We start from the raw sequence: 12207 nt of genomic DNA, 5'->3' as shown, positions 1-12207 counted from the left end.
ACAGCTTTCAGCTTCTGTTTAGAGGCCCTAACTTTTGTATATTCATGAAACCAAATCCCAGACTGCCAAAGAACACAAACACATCACATTCCCCAAGGACCCTACTTGTCCTCCAACTCTTAACATCACTGAATAGAACTACAAATTACTATTTTTTATGGAAACTTTGTCCTGTTCATACATGCCACCATTTTTTTCCCCAAAAGAGACAAATAACATTCAAATCCAACATGTTTGAATTTGACGATGATTTTTTTTTAATTCGTTCATGGGATGTGGGCGTCGCTGGCGAGGCCGGCATTTATTGCCCATCCCTAATTGCCCTTGAGAAGGTGGTGGTGAGCCGCCTTCTTGAACCGCTGCAGTCCTGGAAGTGGTGAAGGTTCTCGCACAGTGCATGTCCCGTTCAGTTCACTTTCAGGAGCAAATCCAACCTGTGCTCTACTATCACATAACAATTGATCCAATGTATTGTCTGGCCCTCAGCATCACAAACACTCCAATTACTGAATGTTTTGATGAACTTTAGTAAAAATAAGCTGGGACAACATATTAAAGAACAGAGCAGAGATCTGCAAGCTGAAACTAAAACAGCCTTCAATCAACTTCAGGCAATCTCACTCCTAAAAATCACCCAAAGTCCCTAGATGGTACTTGACCACACTGTACTTAGTTACTATATCAACATACAATGTACTCCTTTAATGGAAACAAAACGTCAGCTCTTCAAAAGATCTTTCATCCGTCTCTGGCGCCTGGACCAGATAAAGGTAACGGACTCTATTGATGTCACTTAACGATTGTTCATCTCAGTCACTCTCATAAGACTAGATCATCCACACTTTGCATACCAATAATGACATCAGCAGGATAGCTACAGTGTATATCTAAGCAGACGATGTCAGAACTCTATCACTACGGTTTCAGTAATTGTTTAGTTTTACATCAGTGATGACCTCAGAATGTTCTATCACAATGGGCGCAGTAATTATTAAATTCTCTATTGAGCTGGCATTTTTCCCAATCTAGCAAAGTCAAAATGAGCTTGAGAAGAGATAACTACAGTGGTTCAGCTCAGTCAAGCTTATTCCTGAAAGAATAATTGACTATCAAAGCCAACTTGTCTGAATTTGGCTATGATGTGGGCAATTTATTTAAACATGTCCCATTCAGGTCATTTTCAGGACCAAATGCACTCCAAATGGCAATACATTATACACTCTGAGTTGAAGCATTGTACTTGTTAGTCATTGTAAATGAATTGTATAATTAATTATCTTCAACACTCCTATTATAGGAGTTCCCTTGATAGCTCAGTGAGCTTTCAAGTAAGCAGCTGAGCTACATGGACTAAGAAGGTTCCAGGTTTGATCCTTGATTGTGGGGAGTTAGCTAATCTTAATTGCAGCAGCAGTAAGGGTGCCACAATTGGTTTCAGCACCATTGGGTTAGGGAGGGGAAAAATAAGGAGTGCCTATTGACAACGCAGCCAACCTGCATCGTTGATGATGTCCCAATGACTACTGACATCACGGTCGGCCATGCATCACACGATTGACACCACGCAATTTAGGGTTTAGGTTTAGGGTTAGGACTAGGAGTTAGTGGTTAGGGTTGGGCTTAGGGGTTGGGGTTAGGGTTAGGTGTTAACGTTAGGGTGTTATGGTTAAGGTTAGGAGTTAGTGATTAGATTTAGGGTTAGAAACTGCTATTGACAATGCCGTTGTCACTAGTTGCACCCAAAAAGAATTGGTTCAGATTTACACTCCTGAAGACTATGTAGTGACCCTTGCAGGTGGTGCACACCAAAGATGGGGTTGGATTGGAACTGAATCTGGTCCATATGCACAACTATTTTCTGTGTTTTTTGAAACTAATAATAGATGTCAGATTTAAACCATGGTAAAATTGTCCCAATTCCCTGAAAGTAAGTCAATCCCGTTTTGGAGGCTGACCATTAGCCTCGACCAGATAAGTCCCTAACTTCTCCCAAATGGAATGTTAAGAAGACACCCCTTTTGGACACAGGTCAAAATAGAGGGGAAGCCAGGATTCATTTGATCCTTCAATACTGTACTATCTTAAGAAAACAATTCCACTAAAGCACAAGGCTTTTGAACACAACTGTACTTTCTGGCAAGGAAGTTGGATCTATTTGAAAGTGATTTTCATACCAATGGAACTGACTTGGCTGGATGTACATCACTAAGTTTTAGAATTATCAAAAAAAATCAAACTGAACAGCAATTCCCTGTCAAACAACAACAATTTGCATTCATATAGAGCTTTTAATGTAGAGAAATGTCCCAAGGGGCTTGAAAGAAACTTTAAAAATGAAGTTGCATTGGCTGGGATATGTAATGGTGCAATCCCCTGTTGAGTACACAATTACAAAAGCACACAGTAAAGGCTCCACTAGTTCCTTGCCACTGTAACTTCAGTAACAGAAAATTAATATATATACAATGGAATCAAGATCAGACTTCACAAGTTTTAAAGGTCCCTCTTTCTAGCTGCACTGTTGAGTGACGTCATTGAGAATAAATACCTTCCCAAAGACTTAGTCATCAGTATCCTATTTTTATTATGATCCAATGAGTTGAAGTTCAACCTTGTTCTCTAAAGCATATAATGGAATAAATAGAATAATATTATTGCAATAAAATTCAAGTAGCAGCTTCAAGAATCTAGAAAGTATGCTACTGGGTTAAGCTTTACTTTTATATGTTGTGAGCTTTAATTATTCTGGAAGATGTCATCAACCAGTGACCTACATCCAGCAGACAGAAAATATGGTGATGCAAAAATTACTTCATGTCTTCACAAATCACATAGGTGCAGTATATAAAGATCTCTACTTTATAGACAGACGGACAAACTTGGATTTATATAACGCCTTTCATGACCTCAGGATGTCCCAAAGCGCTTTACAGCCAATGAAATACTTTTGAAGTGTAGTCACTGTTGTAATGTAGGAATCGCGGGAGCCAATTTGCGCACAGCAAGGTCCCACAAATAGCAATGTGATAACAACCTGATAATCTGTTTTTAGTGATGTTGGTTGAGGATAAATATATAAATTGACAAACTAGAACCATGGTGAATATTAGAAAAGCAGAGCCAAAACAGAGATATTTACATGGAGTTTGCTTGCGATTCATATGCATTGAGGTCTCTAAGAACGCGCTTATTTTCTTTTGGTTATTAACACTTTCATCTTTTAACATCTAATATAATTGTATTGAACCTGTTAAATATACATTATATAGCATTTTAATGTAACCAAATGCCTTAATCATTATCAGCATACTGTTGAGTTACAACAATGTCCAGTTGGCATTCAGTGATATGAACACAACCCCCGGTGCCTTTAAAGGCAAGAAGAAAGGAAAGGTTTTCCTCACACAGCAAAGGGTGGGTACTTTTATCACATTTTTTTGACCCAAATCAAGCAGAGGAATTGATTTGTTTGGAGTTGCACACTCTCAAAATGGTTGCTTTATTCATCAGGTGATATTCATACCAAGAGATCAGTCCAAACCACTGAAATCTTTCTCGATGCCATTTCATTTCATGGAAGGATGTTCTGTTGAACAGGGCATCTTCACTGCCAATTATATCAAGGGCAAAATTCATGCTCAGCCTCAAGGTAAGTGACAAAGCAATTGCCCTGCTTGAAAAATAAGATGTTTATAAATATGTTAAAATGATTAATTCTTAGTGATCCGGGAAGCCATTGCCTTTTTTGTGAAATTGTGTTTGATCAACATTTGGTATTATCACCAGTTAAAGAGGAACTTTAGCTTAGGGGTAAGTTCAGTAACTTCCATTTCAATCCTTTAGTACTGGGGTAATTGCAAGGAATCGTAATGTAGCGTTTCCGCTTTGGGCGCAACCGGGACATTGCAAAAATAAGCATTTTTAATAAGGGTATTGAGTCCTCCATCTGCGAGTAACCTGATTTAAAATCACTGAAAATGACTTTAATAAAACTATTCTGAACCATTTAATAGTTTCATTGCAGCACACTAATTAGTTTCTTAGAAAATTAAATATTTTTTGATACAAAAAAACTTTTAAAACGTGCCTACTGGTGTCTGTGTGCCGAAGAAAATGAGCATAATTTGAAGAGCCTTCCCTAACCAGCACAATAGTTATTGTGGGCCGGGCCTGATTTGAAAGCATTGAATCTTGAACCAGCGTAAAAGATCGCAGAAAACACAAACGTAAGTGGTTTTGTGCGTAATTCACGTTTAAAATTCCCCGCTTTTTTGGGCTGGTTCGAGCGATTCCACCCAGATTGTTTTGATATAATTAGTGGAAACAAGCGGAAACTCAACCCCCGTGTACTCACCCTTACATCCGTCAGTAATACAGTGGTCCTCCAGGAGCCGAACCAAGTTAGATCTAAGTAAAACATCACCATTTTATTAAGTTCTAGCACCAGAATCACATTTTTTATACACTTGCATTTTACCATGCCACAATGATGACTTCTTGTCCAATGTCTCATATTTGTCTCTTGCAAAATATCCTGTAATATATCATAAACCGAATCTTAAGTTCATCTTAAATTACATTCTTGTTACTGCGGTGAATTCTTCTTTCCATTGTGATAATAAAGTCTAGCCCTCCTGGAGAAAAATAACTTTTTAGTCTTTGTACAAAAACCTTGGTTTCCTCTTTTGTGGCAAACATTTATTTTCTTCCCCCTTAACCCTCCATAAAGACCGTATTTGCCCAACATGAACGGTGCTTCCAAACTTGGGGAGGCTCTTCCAGCACCTCTCTTACTCCAGGACAGGACACAAGAAGAATGCTTGTGTAAGCGTTCGCTCTTCCATCTCAGACCTCCAACTTCTCTCTCCCCCTGTCATAACTTTATTTGTCTCCTAATTGTTCAGTACTACTATAGTCAATGGTCCTCCAGATGGTCCACTGAATGTTCCACTCTTGTTGATCCTAAGCTATCCTATCTGCTCTTCCGTCTCCCTACACCCTCACTGTATTGAAATTAAGACATTTTGCAGTCTCCTACTGTAAATCATGCCCTGGTATCATTCCTTAGCTTTGTCAGTCTTTCTATCCTCCGACAATCTTAAGGCTTTAAAATCCTGCTTCTTGCTTTCGCTAGTCTTCTCTTTCATTCTTTTGAACCTCGGTGGTGTCCTGCACCATAAGCCTTAGCCCATCATCATGGTTTGTCAATAAAATGAAAACAAAATCTATCTCCTACATTCGCAAAGCTCAACCAAAAACAAAATTGTATTTTCGCTGTATTACCCATAGCAAAAATAAATGTACATTGCACTGGTAAATTTTTATTTGTATTCATTTTTTACAAGTAATATGTAAGAGGCCTGCAGTGGCTTGCACAGAATAGGTTATTCATGGGCCATGGGTTACTCCAGGATATGATGTTGTCAGGCACAGACTGCTGAGGTTCCAGAACATTCAAGACCCAGGTATTTAAAAAAGTTCTGTTATTTAACTACATGATTTTTTAAAAATGCAAAAAGACTAACTGAGGCTCCAAGGTCTGAAAACACTATCGGCCCAGAAATTACTCACCCGAGGACGCCGTTCCATAATGGCGTCCTCTCCGACTGCCGGCGAATCGATGGAGTAAGTTCACGGATGTGCACATGCGCATTAAAACCAGGAAATCATGAACCCGCTCCCATCGGTTCACCATCAGTTTGACTGGTCCGAATTAAAGGGCCACCTACGCTAAAATCATAGAAATCATTAAAACATTCGTAAACTTACCCATCTGCCCAGTTGGAACAAAGGTACTTACGCCACCAAAAGGTATGCTGGAAAATACCAGCCCTACACTACTTGTTAAAATCGCAGTGACTGTTAATGACTGCGAAACAACAAAAAAATAAATTTTAAAAATATGGAATGTCAAATTACTCTTATTTTAATATTTTTTGATCATTAAACATGTTTTTATAATTACAAATTTAAAAAACTTTTTTTAAAATTTTAACTTCTGTGAGTTTCATTGAATTAAATCATTTGCTTGACTTTTTATAATAAGATATTTTAAATTTTTATTTACACTTTAAATGAATGAGTTTTACTTGCCTGCTTGTGGGCGGGGCTTCCATTCTCACAGTCATTTTCCGTGCGCATCGGCCCACACTATTCAGAGGCTGGGCTGATGTCGCAATTGGCACCCCATCCACCACCCTAAACATTCACTCCCTTCACCATCGGCGCACTGTGGCTGCAGTGTACCATCCACAGGATGCAATGCAGCAACTCGCCAAGGCTTCTTCGACAGCACCTCCCAAACCCGCGACCTCTACCACCTAGAAGGACAAGGGCAGCGGGCACATGGGAACAACACCACCTGCACGTTCCCCTCCAAGTCACACACCATCCCGACTTGGAAATATATCGCCGTTCCTTCATCGTCGCTGGGTCAAAATCCTGGAACTCCCTTCCTAACAGCATTGTGGGAGAACCTTCACCTCACGAACTACAGCGGTTCAAGAAGGCGGCTCACCACCACCTTCTCGAGGGCAATTAGGGATGGGCAATAAATGCCGGCCTCGCCAGCGACGCCCACATCCCATCAACGAATAAAAAAAAAATTATTTTCCAATCTTCCAATTCACGGAAGTGTACGCCTCCAATCCGCGGTAAGTAAATTCGGACCATTTATTCGTAGGAGCTGCTGCAGAAGTTGCCATGCCGATGTGAGCAATTTCCGGCCCATCACCTCAGGTTAGGAATAACCACCAACGATTTATTTATTTGAAAGGAATGTGTACGTGACAAACCATTTGCATTTTTCACTAGGTGGCTGGGAAGGAACAGCGACTTTCAAACTGACATTCTATTCTGGAGGAGCAATCGACTTTGGAAAGGGCATGATACATGTAGCCTCTCAAGGTAGGCAATGGGAAGGTTAATGAGAACCCTTATGGGCACTGCATGGAATGTGCTGTTTCCAAGTCCGCAGAATTCCATACATTTCAGGATCCGCAGTTATTTGTGGCTGAATTACCTCTTTTGTTGAGATGCAATTTTGACATTGTTGGTTACAACTACACCATTCAGAATGTTTAGTGTTGTCTGTGCTCCGTTATACATTGCACCTTTTCTATAATGGCTCCCACTCCCACACAGCAGCTTCATATTACATACCTTGGCTATTCTTCGGGGAATTTGTGGAGAAAAGCCGGAGCTTTAAAACTTTTGAAATAAGGAGGGGGAGGGAAATTTGTAACAGCGAAAAGGACCAATGAAGGGAACTGTGGCTAAATAAATGAGTATAAGGGATAACTAGCCTTATATTCAGTCCTTCAGCTTTAACTATGTCCTCCTCCCATTATCCATTTTGCTGTGACAATTTCTATTCTGATTCCAGTTCTATTTTTTTTTATTCGTTCACGGGATGTGGGCGTCACTGGCAAGGCCAGCATTTATTGCCCATCCCTAATTGCCCTTGAGAAGGTGGTGGTGAGCCGCCTTCTTGAACCGCTGCAGTCCGTGTGGTGACGGTTCTCCCACTGTGCTGTTAGGAAGGGAGTTCCAGGATTTTGACCCAGCGACAATGAAGGAACGGCGATATATTTCCAAGTCGGGATGGTGTGTGACTTGGAGGAGAACGTGCAGGTGGTGTTGTTCCCATGTGCCTGCTGCTCTTGTCCTTCTAGGTGGTAGAGGTCGCGGGTTTGGGAGGTGCTGTCGAAGAAGCCTTGGCGAGTTGCTGCAGTGCATCCTGTGGATAGTGCACACTGCAGCCACGGTGCGCCGGTGGTGAAGGGAGTGAATGTTCAGGGTGGTGGATGGGGTGCCAATCAAGTGGGCTGCTTTATCTTGGATGGTGTCGAGCTTCTTGAGTGTTGTTGGAGCTGCACTCGTCCAGGCAAGTGAAGAGTATTCCATCACACTCCTGACTTGTGCCTTGTAGATGGTGGAAAGGTTTTGGGGAGTCAGGAGGTGAGTCACTTGCCGCAGAATACCCAGCCTCTGACCTGCTCTAGTAGCCACAGTATTTATATGGCTGGTCCAGTTAAGTTTCTGGTCAATGGTGACCCCCAGGATGTTGATGGTGGGGGATTCGGCGATGGTAATGCCGTTGAATGTCAGGGGGAGGTGGTTAGACTCTCTCTTGTTGGAGATGGTCATTGCCTGGCACTTATCTGGCGCGAATGTTACTTGCCACTTGTGAGCCCAAGCCTGGATGTTGTCCAGGTCTTGCTGCATGCGGGCTCGGACTGCTTCATTATTTGAGGGGTTGCGAATGGAACTGAACACTGTGTTGTTACATAAAAGTTCTTGACACTGAGCTAGTGACATTTTAAATGTTACTAAATTGAGAGCACCTTTGACGGAAGAAAAAAATAAACTTCCAATTATCCCAGAGTTTATCAAACGTGAACATTAAATAGTGTGAAGCAGGAATCAATAGAGAAATGAGCTGGTGGTTGTACTGCACCTAATGTCAACAGAAGTTTACAAAAAGAAAAGTCTGGTAGAAACTAGCCTGAGCTGGTCACAAGCCACTCTCCAAAGTGCAGTACAAAATAGACACTCTGGTTTCTGGACGATTGTTATGAAAGGGGTTTATCGAAATTACTTCACCAAAACAATGGAATCCTTAAATTCAGTTTGCAGTAGCTGAACTGGAATTTATACTTTTTTTTAAAAAAAAGTGTAACCAAACTATTTAGTCAGTATTAAAATGAAGTACAGTCAGTATTCGAATCAAATATATGACATGAAAAAGTTTGAATCCTTCACCAAAAGTTGTAACTGTGAAGCCAGCTGTTAACTGTAACTAAACGTAAAGCTGCCACTATCTCAGTTTCAAACTATCATTCAGTGATGCTCCACCAACTCCTGATATGTTCCAGCGAGCAGAAGACCAGAGATCCGAGTCTCCGAATAGTGGGGTGAGACCCAGTGGGGTACTCGCGTCCGATGGGAGTGAAGTGGTGACCTCCCCCTCTCCTCTCCCGCCCGCACCCCCCCTCCTCCCATCGCATCTAGCCAGTCCCCCTGGTAGGGTGTTGTGAGTCAGGCCAGTGACTTGTCTACATAAAAAAAGGACTTTGTTACAAAAATAAGCCAGAGCACGATCTGCTGGACGTGAAGCAGTGGACGAAATGGGTTGCTTCATGTGCCGCTACACACGGAAGAGAATAAGCTGAAGAAGAACAACTCCGGACACAGTGAAACCTAATATTTAGTGACATTTTGTTAGAAAACATAATTTCATAGAATCATAGAATCCTACAGCACAGAAGGAGGCCATTCAGCCCGTCGTGCCTGTGCTGGCTCTTTGAAAGAGCTATCCAATTAGTCCCACTCCCTTGCTCTTTCCCTATAGCCCTGCAAATTTTCCCCCGTCAAGTATTTATCCAATTTCTTTCTAAAAATGTTCTGCTATATATATAGATAGAACATCCAGTTGTGCAAGGGTGTAATTAACCTCAACTGCTCCACATAATTGGAAATTGCCACTTTTAAAAAGAAAATTATGAATCCCATAGGACAACAAGTAACTTGAGAATGTATTTATCTATAGGATTGGCTACCAATTGTGTTACGGGGTGTTTTGTAGTATGTAATACTTAGGCATGCTGCTGATTACAATTTTAACTTTTTCTTTCAGCATTCAGAGGTCGATCAACTTATGGTCCTATGATATATGTCTATGAAACAGTTAGAATTCTACCATCAAACAACAGGTCTTACAGGTCGCCTGCTGTAACTATACAACAGAATAGTCAAACTGCACCATTTACTTATGTTCCTGGGCCACCGCCTCCGGCAGGTAGTATTAACCTTTTTTTATCATATCTTTCTATTATCAGAATGTAGAATAATAACATTTCTCAGTCTTCTTATGAAAAGGATGTATTGCAAGCCTTTAAAAGTAACTCTACAAGCACTATACCCACAAAATATAACTCCACAAGTACTATATGCAAAAAGCACCCTTTTTTTTAGTTTTTTGCTAACTACTTAACATTTTCGGTGTTTAATTTTTCTAAAAATATTCCCATTTTACAGGTCTCCTCTCTCACTTCAGCCAGGAGTATGTGTTCAATTACAATTATTACTGTCAGTCTCCTTATTTACCAATAATAAGCTCCTGCACTAAGTACAAAAAACAAGTACACACAGAGCCTGCCCATGATTTGCATCTATAAACAATACATGAACACCAACCTACAGAGAATACTTGGAACCGAGGAGCCCTGTAGATGAAGATTCATTTAAAAATTAAACACAGTTAAAAAAAAATGTGGGTTCCCTGTTTGTGGTTAACGGAGAACCTGCCTTCACCCTTGAAGCACAAGACTGGTTGAAGTTTATTAAACCGCAAGCTGCAAAAAGGTGCTAACTTCAAAAAGAAGAGTGTAAATGTTACAGGCCCCAACCCAGTTAAAACCGTGGCAACTCCTGGAATTAAATTAGCCAAGATAGAACACAAAAAGGCCTGAGGTAGATGGAGGCGGCAATTACAAGAACACCAAATATACAATTCTAATAAAGTAAATAAATAACATAAGCAGGAGAAACATATCTTGGGGTTGATTTTAACTCCCAGGCGGGAACGCGGCCTTGCGAGTGACCGGCCCTGCTGATTTTAATCAAAATGGCCCGGAAGTAGCCGGGATGCGACTGCCGTTAAAGTCGAGTGGCAGGAGGCTGCTGCCAGGGACCTAGGGGAACGGTCCCCAGCGTTAAGGTAAGTGGTCAAGAAGGGTGTTGTTCGGTGGGGATCGTAGTAGGAGGAGGGGGATTGAAGCCCAGTGTAGGGAAGGCCCAAAGTTTCCTTGTGGGGCCTGGAGGAGCACTCCATGGTGGCTTCCTTGCTCAAGCCTCAGGTTAAGATTTCAGTTGGGCCCCGGTGACAGGAGACCAGGTGAACACCTGCAGAATTTCAGGGCCACTATTTCCATTGTTACTTATGTCGATTGAAATGATTTTTTCCCCCCAGGTGGTTACTATGTACCAGCTCCTTCTATGTATGGTCAATATGCACCTCCACCTCCATCATACTTTGGCTCCATGCAGCCCCCACCTAATTATCCTGTAGCTGGAAGACCAGGTAAGAAAACCCCTCGAGTTTAGTTTTATGACAGGCACAGGCTGGACTTTAGAATATGGTCATTGCTCTCACAACTTGCCAAATGACCCGTTCAGGATGCAGTATGGCAAAACAAAAGATGGAACATGATTACAAAGTTATAAAAATGTATTGATGTATTGCAATATAGCATATGTAATTACCCTTACATTTCTCTAATTTTACTTTATAATGTACACCTAGGAGAAAGGGGCAGTGGGTGATGCAATGGGCTAGGACATTGCTTTCATCTCAGAGTTTGGAGGTCAAATGCAATTTTGATTGATGATGTGAAAGTGTCCTCTGCCAGGCAGGCAATAAGGATAGCAAATGAGGTCATTTTGAGTAGTATTACTGGATGCGAGCCCATAGCATAAAAATGTCAATGATGAGCCTAGAAACGGTAATCGTAATGGACGCCATGGAAAGTCATGTTTATGTACTACAAGTTTCTCGGAGTACTTCCGGGACAGTATAGAGGAAGCGTTACATTACATCCAGTCTGTGCTGTACTGCACAATGGGGTCGTATTTTTGCACAATTACCATTCAATGTGGTAAGCTATCACGGGTATTAATGCAACATTATTTTAATCGCCACTTCACATGTTTCAATTAACACTGTACCCAGCTACAATAAAGGAGTCGGCAGAATAGTTTCCTTTTTCTTCCTCGGAGTTGTCTTAAACATTTCCCCCCTCACACACCACCAGAAGTTTTGGTCGGTATGTATATACTTCACTTGTGAAGATACTGAAGAAATGATGAGTTGATCAACTGATGAAATTTTTAAATAATACTGACCAATATCAAAATATTGGTTTCAGTTTTCTATTTGGAATTCTGAAAAGGGCCATCCACATCAGGTTAGCCTTCTTTACAGGTGTTTGCAATCTGCATGCAATAAATGCAGGGCAAAATGAATAAGTGCATTAATACTAGAAGCCACAAAACCAGTTAAAACTATAGGATTGGCGAGGGTGAAACACAAAGAGGGACTGAAGAAGGTTGCAGGGAGAGACAAGGAAGACCCTGCTAAATTATATAAATGTGAGCAGGAGGAAGAGATGTCTCTCTGGACTTAAAGGCATACTTGTCATCTCTGCC

At 41.1% G+C, this 12207-nt stretch overlaps 1 protein-coding gene across 1 annotated transcript in view; it reads left to right on the top strand.

Moving 5' to 3' along the window:
* LOC137340551 (WW domain-binding protein 2-like) overlaps positions 1-12207 on the top strand; it is a 30493-nt gene that overhangs the window by 2662 nt on the left and 15624 nt on the right. The window contains exons 2-6 of the mRNA XM_068003067.1: positions 3306-3414; positions 3511-3649; positions 6814-6906; positions 9638-9799; positions 10973-11083. Coding sequence (XP_067859168.1) covers positions 3306-3414; positions 3511-3649; positions 6814-6906; positions 9638-9799; positions 10973-11083 — 614 coding nt within the window. The remainder of the gene's footprint in view (positions 1-3305; positions 3415-3510; positions 3650-6813; positions 6907-9637; positions 9800-10972; positions 11084-12207) is intronic.

Source organism: Heptranchias perlo, chromosome 22 (genome assembly GCF_035084215.1).
Source record: "Heptranchias perlo isolate sHepPer1 chromosome 22, sHepPer1.hap1, whole genome shotgun sequence".
Taxonomy (NCBI): Eukaryota; Metazoa; Chordata; class Chondrichthyes; order Hexanchiformes; family Hexanchidae; genus Heptranchias; species Heptranchias perlo.
The sequence above is the reverse complement of the archived record's forward strand: the minus strand, read 5'-3'. Positions and strand labels throughout refer to the sequence as shown.